Source organism: Dromiciops gliroides, chromosome 3, assembly GCF_019393635.1.
Source record: "Dromiciops gliroides isolate mDroGli1 chromosome 3, mDroGli1.pri, whole genome shotgun sequence".
NCBI lineage: Eukaryota > Metazoa > Chordata > Mammalia > Microbiotheria > Microbiotheriidae > Dromiciops > Dromiciops gliroides.
Genome location: NC_057863.1, coordinates 651,750,203 through 651,775,946, shown reverse-complemented (window position 1 = coordinate 651,775,946; position 25,744 = coordinate 651,750,203). Strand labels below are relative to the sequence as shown.

The window sequence follows — 25,744 nt, the reverse complement described above, 5'->3', positions numbered from 1 at the left end:
TGAGGGCTGGGAGAAAAGACCCCATCTGAGGCAGGAGACACCATTTCTGCCCTGGAGCCATTAATCTCTGAAGGAAACTTGGCTCTGCTTCTAGGGAGGTCTAAGGGGTAGCTGGTGTTTAAGCCCTTTTGCTCAAACACAGCCACAGGTGACCCCATTAAAAACAAACCAAAAACCCCACCTCATATCAAGCACAAATGTATTTCCAAGTGAGCATGTGATCTCTGGGCAAGAAGGGTCAGAGAAATGAGCTAGGATTCATCTCCCAAGGTATCCTGAGGGCGGAGAGAGATTTTGAGGTCCACTTGGAAGTATTCCCAAAGAAAAGGTTCCTGGATGGGTTGGGGAGATGTGAAATGTGACTGACATTCCTTAGAGACCCTGGCAGGGGACCCTTTGCTCCTATGATTCTATCATTGGAGAAAGCATAAATCACTGTTCTCCATTGGTGACTGGCTGAGTCCCAGACAGAAAGCCACCAGGGTCTGTTCCAGATGCTAGACTGAAAGTAGAGGCCCAGGGCCAGCTGCTGGACAGGGAAGAAGGGAGGATGGGGAGGGATGAATGAAAAGAGGGGAATGAGGATATGGACAAGGGGTGGGAGGATCAGGGGCCTTCATTCTGCATGTAAGGGACTGCCTTGTCTTTGAATAGAACACGGGTTCTTGGGGTCTTTCCCTATCTGAGAGAAATCAATGGACCAGTCCTCAAAATAAAAAGCCCTCCAGTCTGGGTAGTTGGGAGGGGAGGATGAAAGGGTCTGGGAGACTCAGACTCAGGGAAGCCCAGGGGAATATGCAGCCTAGGGTCCCGCAGCTGGTGTCACAGGGAGGATTTGAACCTGCCTTGGACTCAGGCTCCCACAGTTCCCTGAGTCACTCACTCGTAGCACACGTGTGATATGTTGCCACAGCTCTCACCTACAGCCCCTTCTGTCTAAGCATCAACCCCCCTAGGTCAATCACTGATGCAAAACCTCCCGGACTTGTCTCTCCCCACTCCATGCTCCACTCCTCGGCCAAAGACATTTTCCTCATGTCTAGGAACGACCACGCCCGCCGTCCTGTCTTCAGCGAAGTCCAGTGGCGCTCACTCACCTCTGGGATCACAGAAACTCCTGTTTGGCGTTTAAAGGTCCTCATACCCCGGCCTCTTCCTCCCTTGCCAGTCTTCTTACACTTCCCCTGCCTCCCCAAAGTCTTTAATAGTGCTCCCCCCTCCCCCCCACGGTCTCTTGCACTGGACTCTCCTTGTCCTGTCTTTGTCCCTCGGTGCCGGCTGCACCCCGCGCTGGGAACGCGGACTTCCCTGCCTTTCCCGGAGGTTCAGATCCCATCCCGGTTACGTCAGGGGGCCTTTCCTGCCCCCTCCCCCCCTGTAGTGGCCGCCCTTTCAGTTTATCTTTCACGTACCTGTGTCTTGTGTGCCTAGTGACATAGATAGCGTCTTCCCCTATAGAGGGGTAGCTTCCCTTTCTCTGTATTCTAGCGCTCGCCTGGGAGCCTGACATAGGTGTGCACGACCTCCTTATAAGCTCCCTTCTCTCCTGCCACACTGCCCTGCTCTAGGGCAGAGCCTCCCGATCTCACTCACGCCTGGACTATTGCAGGGGTCTGCTCGCAGGCCTCCTTGCCTCTGTTCCCTGCCCACGCAGACCGTCCTCCCCTCAGCGGTCAGAGTGGTCTTCCCGAAGCACAGGCGACCACATCAGCCCCCTATGCAAGAAACTGAGGGGCTGCTTCTTACCTGCAGGATCCAATAGGAAATCTGCGTTGAATGCCCTTTTTTGTTGGTGGTGGGTTTTTTTTTTGTTTTGTTTTGTTTGTTGTTGTTGTTGTTGTTGTTGTTGTTGTTTTTGGTGAGGCAATTGGCTTAAGTGACTTGCCCAAGGTCACACAGCTAGTAAGTGTCAAGTGTCTGAGGTGGTATTTGAAGTCAGGTCCTCCTGAATCCAGCGCCGGTGATCTATCCACTGCGCCACCTAGCTGCCCTGAATGCCTTTTGTAAGCTGGCGTCTGCCTAGCTTTGCAGCCTTAAGGTAGTGATAATAAATAGTAATAAGCTAGTAAGGTAATAAGGTAGGGAATGCCCTACCACACACTCTGTGATCAGGTATCATTGGCCTCTTCAAACCAGACCTGCCATGTCACATCCCTGGGCATGTTCACAAGTTGTCCTCCAGGGATGGAATAATCTCTCTCCTGCTCTGTCTCTTCTGTCTGTCTCTCTGCTCCCAGCCCCCCCCCCCTCTTCTTTCTCCTCCCCTCCCTTCCTTTCTCTGTCTCTCTGTCTTTCACTCTCCTCTCTTTCTCCTCTCCCCCCCCCCCACCAATCATTTTTGCCTCCTTTCTTCAAGGCCCTACTAAAATTCCATCTTCAACAAGAAGCCTTTCCCAGTCCTCCCACCACCCCTTTTTGGTAGTTCTAGCACTTAGCACAGTTCCAGACACATAGAAATGCTTGCTGACTGACTCAGGAGCACACACTCTACACTCATCATCTGGTGTCTTGCTAATAAAAGGGACTACCATGATAAATTCATTGAAGTCTTGTCAATCCCCCCCTTTTTTTCTCTCTTTTCTTTTCACTGTTGACCAATGTCCTCTCTTGGTTCTGTTTCCACCTGTTATAATATTGTTTTTTGGTCTCCTTTGCAGGTTCATCATTTGTGCTCTTATGTGTGGCTGTACCCAGGTTCTGCCCTTGGTCTCTTCTCTATACTGTCTTTTAGTGACCTCACCAATTACCATGCATTCAATTGGCACCTTTAACCTGATGATTCCCAGTCCTTTTCTGTTTCTGATCTGCATCTCTAACTGACTTCTCAATATCTCCACTGGAGCTCCTTGGGAACCTCAAACTCAGCATGTCCAAAACAACTCATTATGCCATTCTCCAAACTTGCCCTCTTCCCAACTTCCCAATTTGCATTCATGACTCTGTCATCCTTATAGCCTAGGAATCATCCTTGACCCTTTACTGTCTCTCACCCTTATATACAAGTCTATATTATATATATATATATATATATATATATGTATGTATGTTATTTCTATATCCTCAACACCTCTCAGACATGTTCCCTTCACACCTATGATGTAGTCACTTTCCTTGTTCAAGGCTGATTAAGCATTAACAACCAATTAATAACCATCATTCAATTTACACTCTAGCCAAGCTAGACTGCTGGCTGTTCCCCTTAAACAATAATTCATCTACTGTTCTTTGCCTTTTTACAACCTGAGCCCATGCCCAGAATGCTCTCCCATCTCACCTCTACCCCTTTGTAAAGAATTAATTATTATTTGAGGTTTTTATGACCCCATCTTTTGGCTAGAATTAAAAAACAAATCTTGTTGTGCGCATTGGCCTCTGGGGCTCCACAAACAGCACGGTGCTCCACCGACTGGTTGTAGCCATCGCCATGGTGCTGGCACCTCATGTCATCATTATTTGCCGACACCTACATGGGCCTGGTAAAATTATAATGATTGGAAGCCTAATGAGGGCAGTCATGTGACTGTCAGAGCAGCCAGCCAATTGGCTGGGGGCTGTGTGTGGTCAGACTGGGGTCTGCTGGGAAGAAGGGAGGAGATTCGCCATTTTAGCTTGAAGCTAGAAGATGACAGGACGCTGCTGTGTGTTCTCAGCTGATTCCTGGGCAGTAGTGTTATTCAGGTTGTATAATTTCCCTTTTCCCCATTTTATTTCCTTTCCCTTGATCCTACTAATCCTGTTTGTGTTTTTTTTTAAGTTTGTTCTTGTTAAATAAATCCTGCTCTGTTTTGAGGGAGGCTGCCAGTCTCCTTCCTTGCCCCAATATTGCAGTGAGCCACTTAGCTAACACTCCCCAATTAAAAATTGGTCCCTACACCTTGTAGCCCATAACTCCCCTCAAGGGTAAGCCTGAGAACAGGAGACCTTTAGGAGGCCTTTTTACTTTCCCTGGTTAGTGGTATCTCCCAAGTCATTGTGTTTTCATCTTGTATGTATCCAATGTAAGGAGGCAGTAGAAACAACTTCACCACCATTTTCTTTTTTCTTTTTTTTTTTATGTTACCAGACCTTTATTTTTTTCAAATTACATGTAAAGATAGTTTTTAACATTCACTTTTTAAAGATTTTAAGCTCCAATTTTTTCTTCCCCCTTACCTCCCCCTTTCTGAATCCAGCTAGCAATCTTATATAGGTTATACATTATAATCATGTTAAACATATTTCCACATTAGTCATGTCGTGAGAGAAAAATCAGAACAAAAGGGAAAAAACACAAGAAAGAAGAAACAAACAAAAAAATCCCAACAAAAGTGAAAATAGTATGCTTCAATCTGCATTCAGACTCCATACTTCTTTTTCTGGATCTTGAGAGCATTTTCCATCATGAGTCTTTTGGCATTGTCTTGGATCATTGTATTGCTGAGAAGAGCTAAGTCTATCACAGTTGATCATCACACAATGTAGTTGATACTGTGTACAATGTTCTCTTGGTTCTGCTCCTTTCACTCAGCATCAGTTCATGTAAGTCTTTCAAGGTTTTTCTGAAATCCATCTGCTTATCATTTCTTACAGTAGAGTGGTATTCCATTACATTCAAATATCACAACTTGTTTAACCATTCCACAGTTGATGGGCATCTCCTCAATTTCCAATTCTTTGCCAACACAAAAAAGTAGCTATAAATATTTTTGTATATTTGGGTCCTGTCCCTTTTTTTATGATCTCTTTTGGATATAGACCTAGTAGTGGTATTGCTGGGTCAAAGGATATGCACTATTTTATAGCCTTTTGTCCATGGTTCCAAATTACTCTCCAGAATGGTTGGATGAATTCACACCCACTACCATTTTAACCTTGATACCTTAACTAGCTAAGAATACATATCAATCAATTCGTAGGCCAAAAAACTAAGTTCAAAAATCTTTGAAAGTCATTTGATGAAATGAAATGATACCAGGCAAGATGTCTCTTCCAACTTGCTAGGGGGTTTTCCTTACATCCTGTATAAAAGCACTGAGTTAACTGGAAAAGAGAATTTCAGAAATCAAAAGATGTTGCTTCCCAGTACCTCCCTAAAGAGAAGTCATCTGAGGGGGAAGGAGAGGTCTGAACTCCAGCTTTGGTCAGGTCTCCTTCCCCCACATTCCCTTTTACTGGGGAAGGACTTTCCAGCTTTGAGGATATTGGATTTCCTACTGGGACTGGCAGAGAGTGGTATTTGCATCAGAAGCAAAGACAGCACTTCCCCATGCTTAAGGGGAACTACCTCAACATCCCACAAATGGAAGAAAAGGATTTCTAGCAATCAAAAGCTGTGAAATCCCTTTGTTGCTTGTGCTTTTTAAGCTTGAGCCCACTTTCTCTTGGATTCTCTATGTAATGGGGGAAGTGAGTTTCCCAGATAGGATATTTCGTACCAATTACTCTCATTGTATAAATGAAACAAACAAGATTCCCAATGATTGTGAAAAAATTGTAGCAAAGGAATGGAATGGAATGATTGTGAGAAATGACAAAAATGAAGAATTCGGAGGAATCCTTGAGGATTCCTGTGGAACCGAGCACGGAGATCAAAGGACAACAGACCCATGGAGCAGCTGCAGACCCACATCAAAGAGCTCACAGTTCCTTTCTTGTGACCTTTAACCTCTCTGTATCTGTTTCCACATCTGTAAAACTATGAGACTGGACCAGATAAAGTTTGAGGTTACCTCCTTCTCTACACCTATGAGGTGATGATATGAGACTTTTTATAGTTTGAATATATTTTTCCATTCCTATCTGTATACTTGTTCTATCTACCCCTGTGCCTTGCAAACTCCTTGAGGAGATTGTCCCTTCTTGTTTATGTCCCCCATCCCCGATCCTAGTATGAAGTAGGCACTTAATGTTTGTTCAGTTGAATTGAATGTAATTGAATAGAGTGGTAGACTGGGGAAGCATCACATCATATCAAGAACTCACAGGGGGCGGCTAGGTGGCGCAGTGGATAAAGCACTGGCCCTGGATTCAGGAGTACCTGAGTTCAAATACAGCCTCAGACAATTGACCCTTACTAGCTGTGTGACCCTGGGCAAGTCACTTAACCCCCATTGCCCGGCAAAAAAAAAAAATAATAATTCACAGGAATTTCAAGAGGTCACAGAATCAAGTAGCCCCATTGGGCCACTACAGAATGAAAGAATGAAAATCAATATGCAAAGCTTTTGTTTGGGGGAGAACAATTGTTCAGTAAATTTATGGACATGGGGGACAGCTAGGTGGCACAGTGGATAAAACACCGGCCCTGGATTCAGGAGTACCTGAGTTCAAATCTGGCCTCAGACACTTGACCCTTACTAGCTGTGTGACCCTGGGCAAGTCACTTAACCTCCATTGTCCTGCCAAAAAACTGAAAAAACAAAAAAACTGATAAAATTTATGGACATGCACAATTACTCAAAAGGCTATTTTGGTGTTTTTTTTTTGTCATTTTATCATACATTCTTTTGTTTGTTTGTTTGCTTGTTTTTGGTTTTTGGAGGGCAATGAGGGTTAAGTGACTTGCCCAGGGTCACACAGCTAGTAAGTGTCAAGTGTCTGAGGCCGGATTTGAACTCAGGTATTCCTGACTCCAGGGCCGGTGCTTTAACCACTGCGCCATCTAGCTGCCCCCCCTCCTGATCCATTCTTGACATTTTGTGTTGTAAGATCCTCCCCATGCCTGACATTCTAACTTCCTTCCCATTCCTGAAATTGTGTTCTAAGGTCCCTGTCAGCTTGGACAGGACACTCTGTCTTCTCCGGTCCCTCCCTGATATTCTTTGTTTAACTTCCCTCTCATCCCAGAAATTCCATGTACTAAGTTGTTTCTCAGTTCTGAAATTCTGTTTTCTAAGTTCCCTCCCAGTTCTCATATTCCATGTTCTAAGGGTCCTTCTAGCTCTGACATTCTGTGTCCTAAGTTCCTTCCCCTCTCTGATATTCCCTAATCTAAGGTTTCTCCCATGCCTGACATCTCCTGTTCTAAGGTCTCTTCATGTTCTGACATTCTGTGTTCCAAGGGCCCTTTTAGCTCTGACATTATGTATTCTAAGTTCCTTTCCATCTCTGATATTCCCTGATCTAAGGCCTCTCCCAGCTCTGACATTCCCTGTTCTGAGGTCTCCTCTGTGTTTCAAGGGCCCTCCCAACTCTGACATCCCATGTTGTCTTTTCTTTCCCAGCTCTGACATTATCTCTCCTAAGGGCCCTCCCAGCTCTGACAGTCTGTATTATGATCTTCTGTTTTCTGTTTTAAAAAAATAACATGAGCTTGTGAGAGTAAAGTTCTGTTCACACCGTATGTGGCTTTTCTTTCAGTAACAATACCATGCATCTCGTTCCTGTTCCACTCTCTTCCTCACAAAGGCTATTTCTGAAGTTTGATCTCAGCATACTCAGTGTCAGTATATGCAGACTCCTGGGGATTTCGGGGTTTCAGACTCTGGAAGTTGAGGTAGGCATAATGCAGCTCTGGTCCCTCCTCAGAGGTGGGGCACACTGTGTCATGGGTTTGAGGCCTCAGGGAACTTTTCAACTTCAAGATCTCATTTAAATTCTGTTGGGAGAAGGAATGGTGTCAGGGTGGGTAGTAGGGCTCTGGGGCAAGAGTGTGGTTGGAGAGATAGGAAGAGTTTGGGGAAGAAAAACTGGAAGATGGTTTCTGTTCTTGAATTGGCATTGACTGGCCTTTTCCCTCCTTACCACTAGATGGGACTGCCTTTTGCACATCTGAATTTAGGCCATCCTTTGAGATTTTTCATTCTTCCTCACAGGCCACATTAAGAACTCTTGAGGCATGACAGCTGACTTTCTAACCCTTCCACATTGTCAACTCTATACTGTCAGGCAAGAGAGGTCCAGTTCTACTATCTCAACTGCCAACTATGTATTTGATGGTTTCCTCCACTTTTTGTTTTTATTTTTGGTTTATTTATTTATTTTTGGTGAGGCAATTGGGGTTAAGTGACTTGTCCAGGGTCACTCAGCTGGTAAATGTTAAGTGTTTGAGGGGTTTCCTCCACTTTTAACCGGGCATGCTGGGGAGGGGGGGTTGGGGGTGGGGGTGGGTGGGGGGGTGGGGGTGGGTGGGGGGGTGGGTAGGGAAGGGGACTAGGGACAACCCTGTGGCTCTTCCTCTGATCCCATTCCTTCTATGACTGAGGAGGATTCCAAATCCTTGGTTGCTGTGATACTGACATGGGCAACTCTTTTCTTCTTTAGATCTCCATGTCACAGGTTAGATTTTTTTTTTCCCCAGAAAAGAACTTGACTAGTCATTAAGATAAAATAAAGCAAACTCACAATGTGCAGAATAATCATAACAACAATAACAAATTTCCACTGGAAATCATGGAAGGATTTCTTGAAGGCAGAGATGGCAACAGTTTTACCTGAGTTACTCACAATGAAGATGGTCTCTGAGGGATGGTGCCTATCATCCACACTGGCTTCAGACTCAGATGTTTTGGTCCTTAACTTTGCAGACTTCTTCTTAAGAGTCTTCACCCTGATTAGATGAATAAGATTAATTAGTGATCAGGGCTTAGGGCTTGTCCTCTATATACTCCCCCTTCCCCCCTCTTCATCCTACCTTTTGAGATCCCTGGTATGGCTGGGATTAAGACCATGATACTCACTTATGAGAAAAGATTGGGGGGGGGGGTAGCCAGATAATTAGTAAGTAGAAGGAAAGAGCTTTAGAAAGACTCTGAAGATAACCCCATTGAAAGTCAAAGTGGACTGAGAATTACGGAATTGGAGAATTGGAATGGATCTTCAGGTTGATCTAATCCAACTAATAGCTAAGCCAAAACCTTTCTCCCATATGCCCAAGAAAAGATCATTCAGCATTCAGTTGAAGATCCCAACGATGGGGAACTCACTCCCATACAAGGCAGTTCCTTCTACCTTTTTGAGAACCCCGATAATAAGGAAATTGCTTGTGATGTGAAGCTGAAATCAATCTCTTTGTTCTCCTTTATCTGGGGTCCAAATAGAATGAATCTAATTCCTTTCCTCCAGTGACAGACATCCCTTTAGATATTTGAAGACGGCTAATATGGACTCTCTATGTCTGTCTTTTATTCTTCAGGCTAAGCAGCCTCATTTCCTGGTGATTTCCTGGTTTCCAGGTCTGTCATCATTCTGATCCTCCTCCTCTAAACAGGCTCTAGCTTGCCACGGTCCCTCTTAAAATGTGGCAACCAAAATGGAATATAATACTCCAGCCGTGGGGCGACTGGGACTGAAGGAAAGGGGACTAGGATTTTCTTCATTCTGGATCCTGCTTCTGTTTATGTAGCCCTGAATCCCTTTAACTTTTCTAATGGCTATGTCACAATCTTAAATTTTAATGAGCTTAAAACTCCCTAAAAATCTCATGAGTTTTTTCCCAACACAAATTGCTGTCTAGTTTCTTCCCTCCCTGCCCCCTTAGGATGGACTGCTACAGTTGATTTTTTGGATCCATGCAGAACTTTACATTGATCATTATTCATTTTACTGTCACTGGACCAACTCATAACCCTTAGTGTTACCCATCTTAAAGTCTCAAAGCTCCTGATTGATGGACATAGCCCCAAGGAGATAAACCTTAGGGAAGAGGGGGACAACATTTGGCCTTGGAAAACATTCTCAAGAGATAAAACGATCTTTCTGTCATGTATTTTTTTTTTTTTTGGTGAGGCAATTGGGGTTAAGTGACTTGCCCAGGGTCACACAGCTAGTAAGTGTTAAGTGTCTGAGGTCGGATTTGAACTCAGGTACTCCTGACTTCAGTGCCACTGCACCACCTAGCTGCCCTTCATGTATTCTTTAGACTGGGAGTTCTTAACCTGGGAGTCTCTAGACAGATTTCAGGGGTCTAGAAATTTAGATGGGAAAAATAATATCTTTAATATAGAATTGTTTTCCTTAGTATTATATGCATTTAAAAACATTGCTCTAGGGGGCAGCTAGGTGGCACAATGGATAAAGCACCAGCCCTGGATTCAGGAGTATCTGAATTCAAATCCATCCTCAAACACTTGACACTTACTAGCTGTGTGACCCTGGGTAAGTCACTTAACCCTCATTGACCTACAAAAAACCAAACCAAACCCAAAACCAAAACAAACAAACAAACAGAAACATTGCTCTGAGAAGGGTCTTCACCAGATTATCAAAGGAATCAATGACACACAAAAAAGGTTAAGAATGCCTACTTTAAAACTGTTGATTGGCCAGTGAAGTCACATCAGTCACATAAGCTTTCATGGAGACAGAGACCCACAGTCATGGTCTTCCAGAAGCAAATAACTCATTACAGGGAACTCCTGAGCTATGGACTTTGAGGTTACAAATGCCCACTCTAACACTCCCATCATTCTTCAGCCCCAATACTCACACAATCATAAGGAGGCCAAGAGCCAAGAAGACAGTGACAGCAGCCCCACAGGCAGTTCCAATGATCAGCATTTTCATGCTCCTTTCAGTGTCTGGAGTAGTTTTATCTGAACACAGAGGGAGTTGGGTGGGGGGGTGTGAATTAATCAATAAACATATATTTGACACTTTCTAGGCACTGTTCGAGGCATAGGTCTTGCCTTCAAGAAACTTACACTCATTCTATCTGTGGAGCAACATGTTTACATATAAATAGATGCAAAATATCTGCAAAGTAAAGGCAAGGTTTTTTTTTTTTAATTCTTCTGTTTGTGGGGTTGATGGAAAGAGTTATTGTAGGGGGAGAGGTAGGGAAGTAGAGTGTGGGAAAAGTCATATGTAGAAGGTAATACCTAAACTGAGTTGTTTTTTTTGGGGGGGCGGGGTTTAAATATTTATTGGCAATGAATAATAATAATAATTAAAGACTGAATGGAGGTGTTAGAGTCAGTCTTGCCTCTGACACATTCTGGCTACATAATCCTGGGGAAATCTTTTTTTTTTTTTAGTAATAAACATTTTTATTTACAGTTTTGGGTTCCAATTATTTCCCTCCTTCCCTCCCTCCCCTTCCCCTTCCCTGAGGCAGTAAGCAATCAGATATGGGTTATACATGTATGATTATGTAAAATATTACTATATTAGTAATTTTGTATAAGAAAACTTGAAGAAAATAAAAAAGAATCAAAGAAATTAAAAAATAGCATGCTTCAGTCTGTGTACCATCAATATCAGTTCTTTCTTTGGAAATAGATAGTATGTTTCATCAATAGTCCTTCAGGCCCCAATTGAGAAATGGTCAAAGGATACGAACAGGCAATTTTCTGATAAAGAAATCAAAGCTATCTATTGCCATATGAAAAAAATGCTCCAAATCACTATTGATTAGAGAAATACAAATTAAAACAACTCTGAGGTACCACCTAAGATTGGCTAATATGACAAAAAAGGAAAATAATAAATGTTGGAGAAGCTGTGGAAAAATTGGAACACTAATGCATTGTTGGTGGAGCTGTGAACAGATCCAAACTTTCTGGAGAGCAATTTGGAACTATACCCAAAGGGCTATAAAGCTTTGCATACCCTTTGACCCAGAAAGACTATTAGGTCTTTTCCCCAAAGAGATCATAAAAAAGGGAAAGGGACCTACATGTACAAAAATATTTATAGCTGCTCATTTTGTGGTGGAAATTGAGGGGATGCCCATCAATTGGGGAATGGCTGAACAAGTTGTGGTATATGAATGTAATGGAATACTATTGTGCTGTAAGAAACGAGCAGGCAGATTTGAGAGAAACCTGGAAGGACTTACATGAAATGATGCTGTGAGTGAGAAGAACAGAACCAGGAGAACATTGTACACAGTATCAACAACATTGTGTGTTGATCAACTGTGGTAGACTTGACTCTTCTCAGCGATACAACGGTCTAAGATAGTTCCAAAAGACTCATGATGGAAAATGCTCTCCAAATCCAGAAAAAAAAAAAGAACTATGCAATCTAGATGCAAATTGAACCATCCTACTTTTACTTTTTTTGTTTTTGTTTTTTGAGACTTTTCCTTTTTGCTCTGATTCTTCTTTCAAAGCATGACTAATGCAGAAATATTTTAATGTGATTGTGTGTGTGTGTGTGTGTGTGTATATATATACACATATACATACACACGCGCACACACACACACACACACACATATATATATAAAACCTGTATCAGATTGCTTGCTGTCTTGGGGAGGGGGGAGGGAGGGAGAAAAATTTGAAATTAGAAATCATATAAAAACAAATGTTGAAAACTATCTCTATATGTAACTAGAATATAATAAAATACCTTTTTTTTTTTTTTTTTCAGGGCAATGGGGGTTAAGTGACTTGCCCAGAGTCACACAGCTAGTAAGTGTGAAGTGTCTGAGGCCGGATTTGAACTCAAGTACTCCTGAATCCAGGGCCAGTGCTTTATCCTCTTCACCACCTAGCTGCCTCAAAATACTTTCAAGATAAAATTAAAAAAAAAATAGTCCTTTGGGATTGTCTTGGATCATTGTGTTGTTGAGAATAGTTGTTATTCACAATTCTTCATCAAACAAAATTGCTGTCTCTGTGCACAATGTTCTCTTGGTTCTGCTCACTTCACTATACATCATTTCATACATGTCTTTCCAGGCCTTTCTGAAGCCATCCTGCTTGTCATTTCTTATAGCATGATAATATTCCATCACCCTCATATACCACAACTTGTTTAGTCATTCCCCAATTGATGGCCATTCCTTTGATTTCCAATTCTTTGAGCTGAGCTTTCTTAAGAAGCAGATCTGGGGAAGAAAGTGAATTCTCAAAATGGCAAACAGCCTGGCTAAAGACTTGGAGATAGAGATGGAATGTGGAATGTTAGTATGTAGGGCAGCTTGAATAGGTTGTGGGGTTTGGGACGGGGAGTGAGATGCAATAAGCCTGGAAAGGAAGACTGGAGTCAGATTGTGAAGAAGTGTCAGAACCAAAGAATAGGTTTTTGATTAAGATGATAGCTCAGACAAACAACTTGGAAAGAATTTAGAATTCTGTTCAGTGTAATGACTGGCCATGGTTGCAGAGAACTCACAATGAGGCATGCTTCCCACTTCCTGACTGAGGGGTGATTGTCTCAGAGAACAGATTGATACATTTCCCCCTTAGATATAGCCAATGAGGGAATTTGTTTTGATTGACTATACATGTCTATACCAGGAGTTTTGTTTTTCTTTCTCTTTCAATGGAAGGAGGAGATGGAAGAGAGAGAAGGTAGATTTTCATTTTTTAAAATGTAATTTAAAAACATTTGATTGCCTACTCTGAGGTGGTTGTAATCTTCCCCAACAATGATCTAAAAATACCACCAGACCAAATAATGACCAAGACGTTCAAAGAGAAACTTCTGGGAAAAATTTCTTCATCCAGCCTAGACCTGCATAAAAGAAAAGCCAGAAGCCCATGGGAAACAGGAAAAAGAACCTCACAGAAAAGCTAGCCTCATAGGGGATCTTAGAGACTGTCTCTGGGCACCTTAAACTTGCTTCACTCCATCTCCAGATATAGCAAGAGTAGAAGCCTTGTAATAAAAACAAAACAAAACCAAAAAAACCCCAAAACATAATAGTTAGAAATCCACATTCCTTTGACTTTGAAGTAGCCAAGAGTGGCAGACATCAATCCTTGATGGAAATATTTGGGTTTATGATAGCCCAGATCTAAGGACACTGGAGGCGAAAAGCCCTGCATATATAGCTTTATGAATCTCCCAGATCATTAAGTGAAGAAACACCCCAGAAGGTGGAGGTCAGTGCAGGAATACAAGTGATCCTGGTCAAGACCGCCATAGGTCAATTACCTCAATCAAAATTTTACCAGGGAACAGAGACTCATCCTGGCATGAAGCATCAATTCAGAAACTAAGGCTACAGCTATGAATAAGCAGAACACATTCACCACAATAAAGAAGTATGAATCCAGATATGGCCAAATATCCAGTTTAAAAGCAAAAAATAATTCCATACTGACTGCAAGCATAGACCCAAGGAAGAAAAATGGATTGTCCATGAGGTCTACAGGAGTCCCTCTAATAAATGAATCAAGCGATTTAAAAAAATGAAATAAGAGCTCAAGAGGGAAGAAATGGAAAGAGAAGAAAAGGTTTAGAACAGAAAACTGTATACCCCCCTTACATAATGGACTTCCTGAAAACTAGAATAGAACAAAATAACTCCATGAAACAACAAGTATCATAAAAGAAATAAAGATTGAACAATAGAAAAAAATGTAAGAGAAAAAATGCTGTAAAAAAACCAACTGACCTGGAAAATAGGTCAAGGAGAGATCACTTGAGAAAAATCAGGTTCCTTAAGAACATGACCCCCCTCCAACCAAAAAGAAGTTTATACACTATATTTCAAAAAATTATAAGCTTTCCAGATCCATTTGAACCATAAAGTGCAGTGAAAATAAAAAAAGAATCCACTCACCACTTCTTCATTTTTGTTTTGCGAGGCAATGGGGCTTAAGTGACTTGCCCAGAGTCACGCAACTAGTAAGTGTCAACTGTCTGAGGCTGGATTTGAACTCAGGTACTCCTGACTCCAGTGCCGGTGCTTTATCCACTGTGCCACCTAGCTGCCCCCACTCACCACTTCTTGAAAGAAATTCCAAGAGGAAAACCCCTAGGAATATCATAGTCCCAATGCAGAGATTAGAGATCAAAGAAAAAATATTGCAAACCCTCAAAGAATTCAGATACTAAAGAACTACAGTGAAAATCGCAGAAGCCTTGGAAGCTTCTGCCATGATTGAGAGCAGATCTTGTTATACAATACTCTAGAGGGCAAATGAGAAAGGTACATAAACCAGAATAATTTATCCCACAAAGCTAAGTGAATCAGATTATGGGGAGAAATAGAAAGCAAAATTATAATAACTGGAGACCTCAATGTATCTCTTTAAAAACTAGATATAATTAACTAAAACAAAAATAAAAGAGAAATTCAGATAACATATGGTGTGTGTGTTGGGGGGGGGGAAGGGAGTAAACTTTTAATGAGATAGAGGTTTTTCAAGTTTTCCTGATGACAAGACCAGAATTTTAGAGAAATTTTGAAGTGCAAATAAGAAAAATCTATAAAGGTAAATATGCAGCATATCCCAAAAGTCTTAGTGAAGTACCAAAATATATACAGGGACTGAATTGAAATATATAAGAAGGATCATTCCATAATAGATAATGTTCAAAGGATGCGAACAGGTAGTTCTCAAAGGAAGAATGAGATCAATGTCATCAATAGCCATATTTTAAAGTTTCAAATTACTAATATTAAGAAAAATGCAAATAAAAGCAATTCTGAGTCAACCCCAAATCCATCAAATTGGCAAAGATGACAGAAATCACCATTGTTGAAGGGAATATGGGAGGACAGGCACACTAATAATGCAAAATTGGTGGAGCTATAGATTGTGACCATCCATTTTGGAAGACAATTTAGAACTGTACCCCAAAGTCACTAGATGGTGCATACCTTGGACCCCATGATAATATCGCTAGGCTTATACACCTAAAAAGGGATCAAAGAAAGAGGGAAAGGTCCCAATAGCATTAAGAATATTCATAGCAGCTTTCCAGCATTCCAACACAGTATTGGAAACAGAGGAGGAAGAAACAGAATGGCTGAACAAATTATCGGCTAAGATTAATACAGTATGTGGGTAAACTCAAAGAAAGGACTTATTGATTGAATTACAACAGAAGTGACATTAGAAAAGAATCTGGTTGGTGGGTTGTTTTCCTTCTACAGGCAATTTGGACCCACAAGTCCTCCTGAACTGTCACAGAGTCAGGGGCATCCAGAATGATTCTTGCCTTCTCCTGGGAAGACTGGAGGGAAAGGGGAACTCGGTGCCCCCCAACTCCCTGCCCCGATCCTGAAGTCCTCAACTGTCAATGCTTGTCTACTGCGACTTATATTTCCTCTATCCACCAAACAGGGCTAGTAGAAGCAGGTAAACCAGCATCTCTGAAGAGGTGAGACTAGAGGAGAGATCCAGACTCTGGTCCAGGGCTTCCTGAAGCCCCAGCATCTTTGAATATGTCGGTCTCCCAGTGCAGGAAGAGAGAGGCCCAAGGAAACCACTATATGAGGAAAGAAGGGGTTTCTAAGAAACTTAATGGTCCTAGGAGTAGGGAAGGAAGTTTTTGGTGACTACTGCACCTGACTCAACTTTGGCAGACCCAGACACAGAGGGATAGGCATTGCAAAGCAGCCACATTGGGAAAGCTGGGGATGTTCTGACTTTGGGGAGGGAAACAAGGAGGAAGAAGTAAAATAATCAAGAAGGGCTGGCTTAGATTAGTGAGGGAGTTGTGTCTTAGACCTCCTACACAGACCAGGATGTATAGTATATGAATATGCCAAAAGAAATAAGAATATGATGGTAAAAGAGGATAAATGACTTCCCCAGGGTCACACAGCTAGTGTCTGGGTCTGGATTTGAATTCAGGTCTTCCTGATTCCTAGCACTCTATCCATTGTGCTGCCCCTTACAGAGGGACAGTGCACTCAAGATATGGAATGAGACACAAATATGTAGACAGGGGTGAGTATGTGGATTTCTTTTGGTGGACCATGCTTATTAATACAAAGTAATTTTTTGGACAGGCAATAGTAATATGTCCCCCAACTTCCCCTTCAAAAAAAAAAAGAGGGCACTTGAAGCCTTTTTTAGAATGTCAGGAAGAGAACAAAAAGGAAGAGAACAGATGGTCAGATAAGCAGAAAGGCTTTGAAAGTAACATGTTGAACTTATCATATTCTTTTTTTTTTTTTTTTAGTGAGGTGATTGGGGTTAGTGACTTGCCCAGGGTCACACAGCTGGTAAGTGTTAAGTATCTGAGGCTGGATTTGAACTCAGGTACTCCTGACTCCAGGGCCAGTGCTCTATCCACTGTGCCAACTAGCTGCCCCTATCATATTCTTTAAACAATCAAGGTGTAGGGAATAAAGATTTGTGCTTTTATATACTAGCCCTCTTTTTTGCAGTCTCCTACTCACACGGAAATGCTTTTTTAGGTGTCAATGAAGTTCATAATTAAAAAAAAATTAAGCACAAAATTTAAAGCCCACTTGAAAAAATAGTATTCTGTCCTTAAATGATAGGATGTCCTTGAAGCTTTTAAAGTAGGTGGTGACATGATCAGCCCAGAGATTTAGGAATATGTAGATTGGAGAGGAAAGAGATAGGGGCTGGGAGATGAATTAGGAGGCTCTAAATGAGGTCCTAGACTAGATGGTATCTGGGGACCCAGGTATCCAGCCTTCCAGCCCCATTCCTTGTCAGACCTAAGCCTCTTGATCAATTCCCTCTGCGAGAAATAATTATTAATGATCAATATCTTGGGGGACCCAGAGAGCTCCCTTTCTTTCTTAGCCCTCTCTTCCCTCCACTCAAAGGCAAGTTCTCCTTGAGAGATTTCATGAAATCTTTCCATTTGGGCCAAGCCAATGCCAAGCCCACAAAAGGAGCTTTGGGTGGAGACAGATTCTTTTGTCTAGATAAACTGAAGGGCTTTATTGATGAGATTTCGCCTGCATGAGCCAGTTCTAGATGGGCACCATTGTGCACCCATCACCTTGGGTGGGGGTCTCTACATTTTTCCCTGGTGTTATCTTTACTTTAATCAGTGTCCCCTGACTTCCCTTTAAGATAACACATCTCCAGTCAGGTCAGCCACTTAGATTTGAATAACACTTAGCAATTAGGTTTGAGTACTGTGGGATGGACCTCCTACAGGTGGGAGGATGTATTAACCAAGACCCAGCCACAAGGAAGAGGTCTTTTGGTCTGAGAGAGATAGCCATAGACCTGGTTTTATTAATAACCCTCCAGCCATATTAATAGAATGATTAAATTACCCAGAAGCTTTGTCTCATATTTTTAATCCTCATACCTCTCTGGGGTCCTACCTGGAACCAGCAAAATGCTGAGACTGTGGGTCCCGTGGAGGTTCTTCCCTTCAAAGCGAAGGCTGAGGACAGGATCTGGCTTTTGCCTCAAGATCAGGCTGCTGTTGGTCCAGACCCCTGAGGTAGTGGACACCACCAAGAGGCTACCATTGCTGCTGTTGCCATGCACAGGGTTCTCCCCCAACCACCATTGTAGGGAAGGGGCTGGTTCAGCCTGGACAGAACAGGTGCAGAGCAAGCCCTCCTCAGTCCAGGAGCAAGAGGAGCTCAGCAGCTTTGGGGGGTCTGTTAGGGAGGAGGGAAGAGAAGTGAGTTTGCTGTAGGATGCTCTTGCCCTCCTCACTTGCCCAGTTCCCAGTCCCACACCCATCTCCCAGCCAAGCCTTTCCTTCTCAGTCTCTCTCACTCACACTGCACGGAGAGCACTAGGGAGGCCTTCCTGGACATCAGTGGGTCCTGAGCTCTGCAGGTGTACTCTCCAGAGTCACTTAGTCCCACCTGCTGAAGCTGCAGGGTCACAACTCCGGCAGCAGCAAGTTTGGAAGAGGCTAGAGTTTGCTTCCCCTTGGTCCAATTCAGAGACACAACTGGATTACTGTCAACGGCACAGCTCAAATTCAAGGACTCACCCGCCAAGACTGGCAGATATGGCACATTTGTCAAGGACCATAAGCCTGGGGAGAAAGCAGCCCCAGAAAAGGTGATGACAGACATTGCATCCCCTGCATCTCTTCTCTCCAGGATGCACACTGCCCTCCTGCCCTGACTCCCAACACCTACCTGTCCTGTTTCCCTGGTGAACCATAATGGTTGGTTTCTTGGGAGGATCTGTAATGGAAAAATGTGACTCTGTCAAATGGTTAGATGTTGGCTAGAAAATAGAAGCCTTCTGTGTATACACCATGTTTCCTCCTCTGGGCGCTAGCCCTTGCCCCAGAACTTACAGGTGACATTGAGTTGGATAGTCTTCTCTGAGATCACGTTGGAGCTCTTAAAGGTTACTTGGCAAGTGATGTTGGTGCCATGGTCCTGGGGTTTGGGAGTGAAAGAGAGTTTTGAAGAGGTAAGGCTCTTGGTGCCAGAGCTCTGGGAGTAGAGGGCAGACCCTGTCCAGAGAAAGGTGAGGGAATGCCTGCTGTCACAGGCCCCCGGCATCTTGCAGATCAGGGTTTCTTGCTTCTCAGCTTTCAGGGTCTCTGGGCCTTGAATATCTGGTTTCTGTTTTAGGTCTGGAGGAAGAGAGAAGCAGTGAGTCCTACCCCAAGGGTGCAGTCTCTTAATGCCATCAGTGGGCCCTTCCTGTATTCACCTCCCTCTCCCCATCTCTGTACCTCCTTTTCTCTACATTCCCAGCTGCCCCCAAGCCTTGAGTCACTTACCTGACACATGGACAAATACCACCTTCTCAGACTTATGTGTTACATTTCCCTTCTTCACTTGGAGTATGTATTGCCCCGTATCGAATTTCTGAGCATTCTTGATGAACAGAGAACAATTATGAACACTGAAGCGGCTTTGATAGCTTCTATGTGTCTTTGAATGAGGATCATTGGTGGCCACTGGGTTTAATTCATTTTTGTTCTTCCGTAACCAAGAAAAAAAGATCGAGTTGTTGGCTTTGTCCTTCCTGGGGTAGGAGAAGGTACAAGGAACTTGTACACACAGGTTCTCCTGAACTGTGACATTTTCAGAGACTTTCAGACTGAATTCTGCCTCTTTTTGGAGAAGCCCTGTGGGGAGGGAGAAGCTTAGGGGTTTTCTCAGGCCCTGAGGACCCCCTCCCTCCATTATCCTATCTTCTGCCACCTTACTCACCCAATTTGAGCATCTGTCACTACTTACCCCCACAGGTGACCGGTAGCAGGAGCAGACATAACAGCATCCTTGAACAGGTAAGACTGGAGGAGGGATGCCAGCTCCATCCTGGGACCTCCTCCACTCCCAGCATCTGGGAAAATGTCAGTTTGCCTGTTCAGAAGGAAAGCCGCTGGATGAAAGGAGAAAGGGGCCCAGCTTCCAAGGAACCAAGCAGTTCTGAGAGCCAGGGAGGGGAGACTGCTGTATGAGGCTCATCTGTGACAGAGCCAGGGAAAGGGAATGGATTCCTCCAAGACAGCCACAAAGGGGAAGCTGGAGATGTTTTGCCTCCAGGATGACAAACAAGGAAGTAGAAGTAAATTGCTGATGTAGGCAATGCTGACCTAGACTGGTGAGGAGGCTCCATCTGGTCCTTGTTCATTGGTATGAACAAAATCCAAGTGCGTCTGGGGATGGCAATGAGAGAGACAAAAGATATCTTCAAGAAAAATGGAGATATCAAGGGAAAGTTTCATGCAAAAACAGGCACAGGAAAGACAAAATAGTAGAGATTTAACAAAAGAGGAAGAGATAAGAAGAGGAGGCAAGAATACACAGAAGAGCTATATGAGAAAGATCTTAACATTCCCAGGTAACACAATGGTGTAGTTACTGATCTAGAGCCAGACATCCTGGAGAATGAAGTCAAGTGGGCTTAGGAAGCATTGCTAACAATCAGGCTAGTAGAATTGATGGGATTCTCCTTGGAAGGAAATCTATGGCAAATATGGACAGAATACTAAAAAGCCAAGACATCACCTTGCTAAGGAAGGTCTGTATAGTCAGAACTGTGGTTTTTCCAGTAGGAAGGAAGTTTTTCTTTCCAGCAGCATCTGCAACTTCTTTTTAAAAAATAGTATTTTATTTAATTTTTCCAATTACATGTAAACAGTTTTCAATGTACATTTTTGTAAGATTTTGAGCTTCAAATTTTTCTCCCACTCTCCCTTCCTTCCCCACGAGGCCAGCTAGCAATCTGATGTAGGGTATACATTAAAATCATGTTAAACATTTCTCCACATTAGTTATGTTGTGAGAGAAGGATCAGAACAAAAGGGAAAAACCAAAAGAAAGAAGAAACAAAAAAAAAACCAACAAAAGTGAAAATATTATGTATGCTTTCATCTGCATTCAGACTCCATAGTTCTTTTTCTTGATGTGGAGAGCATTTTCCATCATGAGTCTTTTGGCATTGTCTTGGATCATTGTATTGCTGAGAAGAGCTAAGTCTATCATAGTTGATCATCACACAGTGTTGCTGTTACTGTGTACAGTGTTCTGGTTCTGCTCACTTCACTCAGCATCAGTCCACTTAGGTCTTCCCAGGTTTTTCTGAAATCTGCCTGCTCATCATTTCTTACAGCACAATAATATTCCATTACATTCACATATTGCAACTTGTTTAACCATTCCCCAATTGATGAGCATCCCTGTAATTTCTAAGTCTTTGTCACCATAAAGAGAGCTACTATAAATATTTTTGTACATGTGGGTCCTTTTCCCTTTTTCATCATCTCTTTGGGATATAGATAGTAGTGGCATTGCTGGGTCAAAGGGTATGCTCAGTTTTATAGCCTTTTGGTCTTGGTTCCAAATAACTCTCCAGAATGTTTGGATTAGTTCACAACTCCACCAATAATGCATTAGTGTTCCAATGTTTCCACATTTTCTACAACATTTATAATGTTCCTTTTTTGTCATATTAGTCAATTGGATAGGTGTGAGGTGGTACCTCAGAGTCATTTTAATTTGCATTTCTCTAATCAGTAGTGATTGAGAACATTTTTTCCATATGGTTGTAGATAGCTTTAATTTCTTCATCTGAAAACTACTTGTTTATATCCTTTGGCCATTTCTCAATTGGGGAATGACTTGTATTCTTATAAATTTGATTCAGTTCACTATACATTTGAGAAATGGGGTTTTGATCAGAGACACTGGCCATAAAAAAATATTTTCCAGCTTTCTGCTTTCCTTCTGATCTTGGTTGCATTTGTTTTGTTTGTGCAAAACCTTTTTTATTTAATGTAATCAAAACAATCCATTTTCTCTCTCTCTCTCTCTCTCTCTCTTTTTTTTGCAGGGCAATGGGGGTTAAGTAACTTGCCCAGGGTCACACAGCTAGTAAGTGTCAAGTATCTGAGACCGGATTTGAACTCAGGTACTCCTGAATCCAGGGCCGGTGCTTTATCCACTGCACCACCTAGCTGCCCCTCAGAACAATCCATTTTCATATCGTAATGTTCTTTATCTGATCTTTGGTCATAAATTCCTCTCCTCTCCATCTAGCTAACAAGTAAACTATTCCTTCCTTTTCTAGTTTGCCTATGGCATCATCCTTTATGCATCTTCGACTTTTACCCTCTGCCACAGAGCCATCCCTTTGGTTAAGAGATAGAAAAAAACGATGCTCTATGCAGTGTTCCTTACCCATAGACCCTCACCTCTGTGCAGAAGCAGAAAAGGAGGTTTATTCTGATACCTCCTCCTCAGGGCTAAAAATGTTTTTTATGATTTTCACAAGTTTCAGATATTATTATTTTGTGCCTATGGTTCTTAACATTTGCATTGAAAAGTGAGTCCTTTGCTAGGATGAAATTTAAGAATTTAAATGTTTCTTAGGCCAATCTTGTCCTTAAGTGAGCAAAGGAAGCAAGACTCTACCATCACTGTTACCCTTTCTAAATCTTCACTAATCATCCCTTGAATGGCATGAAAGAGATTTCCCCAGAAATTAAAGTCAAACTCTTTGAGCTATAGTTTACAGAATCTTTTGTGTGTGTGTGTGTGTGCATGAAAATTGGGACATTTACTTGTCTCAATCCTGGTATATGTTTCCCATTCTTGAAATTCATTAGGGAAATTGGTCTATAATTTTCTTTCTCTGTTTTGGCTCTGCCTAATTTAGGTATCAACACTGTATTTGTGTCATAAAAGGAATTTGGTAGAACTTCTTCACTTATTTTTACAAATAGTTTGCATAGTATTGGAATTAATTGTTCTTTATTTTTCCCATAAATATATTTTATTATTTTCTAGTTACATGTAGAGATAGTTTTCAACATTTTTAATAACATTTTTAGTTTCAAATTTTTCTCCCTCCCTCCCCTCCCTCCCCCCTCTCCAAGGCAGCAAGTAATCTGATATAGGTTATATATGTACAATCACATTATACATATTTCTACAATTAATTATTCTTTAAATGTTTGGTAGAATTCACTTGTAAACCCATCTGGTGCTGGAGATTTTTTTCTTAGGGAGTTCATTGGTAGCTTCTTCAATTTCTTTTTCTAAGATGGATTTATTTAAGGACATTATTTCCTCTTCTGTTAATTTGGGTAGTTTATATTTTTGTAAATATTGGTCCAATTCATTAAGATTGTCAAATTTATTGGCATACAGTTGAATAAAATAGCTCCTAATTATTGCTTTAATTTTCACTTTATTGGTGGTGAATTCACCCCTTTCATTTTTGATACTGGTAATCTGGTTTTCTTCTTTCTTTTTTAAAAATCAAATTAAACAAAGGTTTATCTATTGTAAGAAAACAATGGGCTTTTACTAATGCCTCAAAAGCCCCAGATTGATTTGGATTGATTGGATTGACTGAGAGCAATTGACTTTGCTGATTAACCTATTTAAAATTCTTTTCTTTTCTTTTCTTTTCTTTTTTTTTGTTGGGGGCAATGAGGGTTAAGTGACTTGCCCAAGGTCACACCGCTAGTAGGTGTCATATGTGTCTGAGGCCAGATTTGAACTCAGGTACTCCTGAATCCAGGGCCGGTGCTTTGTCCACTGCATCTGCCCCATTTTCTCTTTACTCTTTAATAAATGCTTAATGCCCCAAAACTGGTTCTAAAGCTTCTAATTTATAAGTAAAGCCTAGCTAGTTTTCCCTATGCTGGGGACAGGAATAAGGCAACCACACATTTAGTTTTACTCATCACACTATTTTATGGATTTTTTTCATAAAACAAGCTCTAAGTTTTATTAATTAATTCTATAGTTTTCTTACTTTCAATTTTCCTTTTTTCTTTTTCTTTCTCTTTTTTATTTGGGGGGGGCAGGGCAATGAGGGTTAAGTGACTTGCCCAGGGTCACACAGCTAGTAAGTGTCAAATGTCTGAGGCCAGATTTGAACTCAGGTCCTCCTGAATCCAGGGCCAGTACTTTCTCCACTGTGCCACTTAGCTGCCCACTACATTCAATTTTATTAATCTCCCCTTTGATTTTCAGGATTTCTAATTTAGTATTTAATTAGGTATTTTTTGTTTGTTTGTTTGTTTGTTTTGGTGAGGAAATGGGGATTAAGTGACTTGCCCAGGGTCACACAGCTAGTAAGTATCAAGTGTCTGAGGCTGGATTTGGACTCAGATCCTCCTGAATCTAAGGCCAGTGATTTATCCACTGTGCCACCTAGCTGACCCTAATTGGGAATTTTTAATTTGTTCTTTTTCTTGCTTTTTTTTAGTTGCATGCCCAATTCATTGATCTCCTTTTTCTCTATTTTATTCATGTAAACATTTAGAAATATGAAATTTCCCCTAAGAACTGCTTTGACTGCATCCCATAAGTTTTGGTATGTTGTGTCATTCTCTTGGATGAAGTTATTGATTGTTTCTATGATTTGTTGTTTGACCTATTCATTCTTTTTTTTTTTTTTTGCAGGGGAATGAGGGTTAAGTGACTTGCCCAGGGTCACACAGCTAGTAAGTGTCAAGTGTCTGAGGCTGGATCTGAACTCACATCCTCCTGAATCCAGAGATGGTGTTGTTTGTTTTTTTTTTTCCCAGAGATAGCTACTCCTGACCCACTCATTCTTTAGGATGAGATTGTTTAGTTTCCAATTAATTTTCAGTCTATCTTTCCATGAATTTTTATTACATGTAATTTGTACTGCATCATGATCTGAGAAGGGTGCATTTACTATTTTTGTATTTCTACATTTGACTGTGAGCTTTTTGTGCCCTAATACATGATCAATTTTGTGTATGTGCCATGTACTGCTGAGAAAAAGATATATTCCTTTCTATCCCCATTCAATTTTCTCCAGACAGCTATCATATGTAACTTTTCTAAAATTCTATTCACTTCTTTAACTTCTTATTTATTTTGTGGTTAGATTTATCTAGTTCTAAGAGGGTAAGGTTAAGATCCCCCACTAGTATACTTTTGCTATCAATTTCCTCTTGTAACTCATTTAACTTCTCTAAGAATTTGGATGCTATACCATTTGGTGCATATATGTTTAGTATTGGTATTGTTTCATTATTATCTCTGGTACCTTTTAGCAAGATGTAGTTTCCTTCCTTATCTCTTTTAATTGCATTTATCTTTGCTTTTGCTTTGTCTGAGATAAGGATTGCTACCCTTTTTTTTTTTTTACTTTAGCTGAAGCATAACATATTCTGCTCCAACCTTTTACCTTTACTCTGTGTATATCTGCTTCAAATGTATTTCTTGTAAACAACATATTGTAGAATCCTGGTTTTTAATCCACTCTGCTATCTGCTTCTGTTTTATGGGAGAGTTCATTCCATTCACATTCACAGTTATGATTACTAACTGTGTATTTCCCTCCATTCTCTTTTCCCCTTTGTTTATACTCTTTTTTTTTCTTCTTTCACCCTATTCTTCCTCACCAGCGTTTTGCTTCTGACCACTGCCTCCCTCAATCTGCCCTCCCTTTTCTTTTCCCTTTCCTCCCTGGCTTCTGCCCCCTTCAATCAGTACCAATCTTTTCCCCTTACCCTTTTACTTCCTTAAAGAATAAGTTAAGTTTTAGTATCCAAATGGGTGTTTATGTCATTCCCTCTTTGAACCAAATCTGATGAGAGTAAATAATACTCACACCTCCCTTCTTTCCCTCTATTGTAATAGGTTTTTTGTGTCTCTTCATATGATGTAATTAACCCCATTCCACCTCCCCTTCCCTCTCCTCCCCTATTCTCCTTAAGTTTCCCG

General features: G+C 41.6%; 1 protein-coding gene across 1 annotated transcript; it reads right to left on the bottom strand.

The window, feature by feature from the left end:
* Positions 1 to 7,387: 7,387 nt before the first annotated feature.
* On the bottom strand, positions 7,388 to 19,871 carry LOC122750396 (sialic acid-binding Ig-like lectin 5). Its single transcript, XM_043997118.1, has 9 exons — positions 19,766 to 19,871; positions 19,303 to 19,653; positions 18,868 to 19,152; positions 18,704 to 18,751; positions 18,334 to 18,597; positions 17,924 to 18,208; positions 10,406 to 10,511; positions 8,425 to 8,527; positions 7,388 to 7,576 (listed from the first exon to the last, which is right to left on the bottom strand). Exons 1-9 carry the CDS (start codon positions 19,869 to 19,871, stop codon positions 7,388 to 7,390), a joined length of 1,737 nt encoding a protein of 578 aa, XP_043853053.1.
* Positions 19,872 to 25,744: the final 5,873 nt, after the last annotated feature.

Excerpts from the sequence above, each read along its gene's own strand:
- LOC122750396 (XM_043997118.1), bottom strand. The coding sequence starts at position 19,871 with ATGCTGGGAGTGGAGGAGGTCCCAGGATGGAGCTGGCATCCCTCCTCC. Across the intron at positions 19,654-19,765 it reads GCTACCGGTCACCTGTGGGG|GGCTTCTCCAAAAAGAGGCA; the intron begins GTAAGTAGTGAC and ends CCCTCCCCACAG. Across the intron at positions 18,209-18,333 it reads CCTAGTGCTCTCCGTGCAGT|ACCCCCCAAAGCTGCTGAGC; the intron begins GTGAGTGAGAGA and ends CCTCCCTAACAG.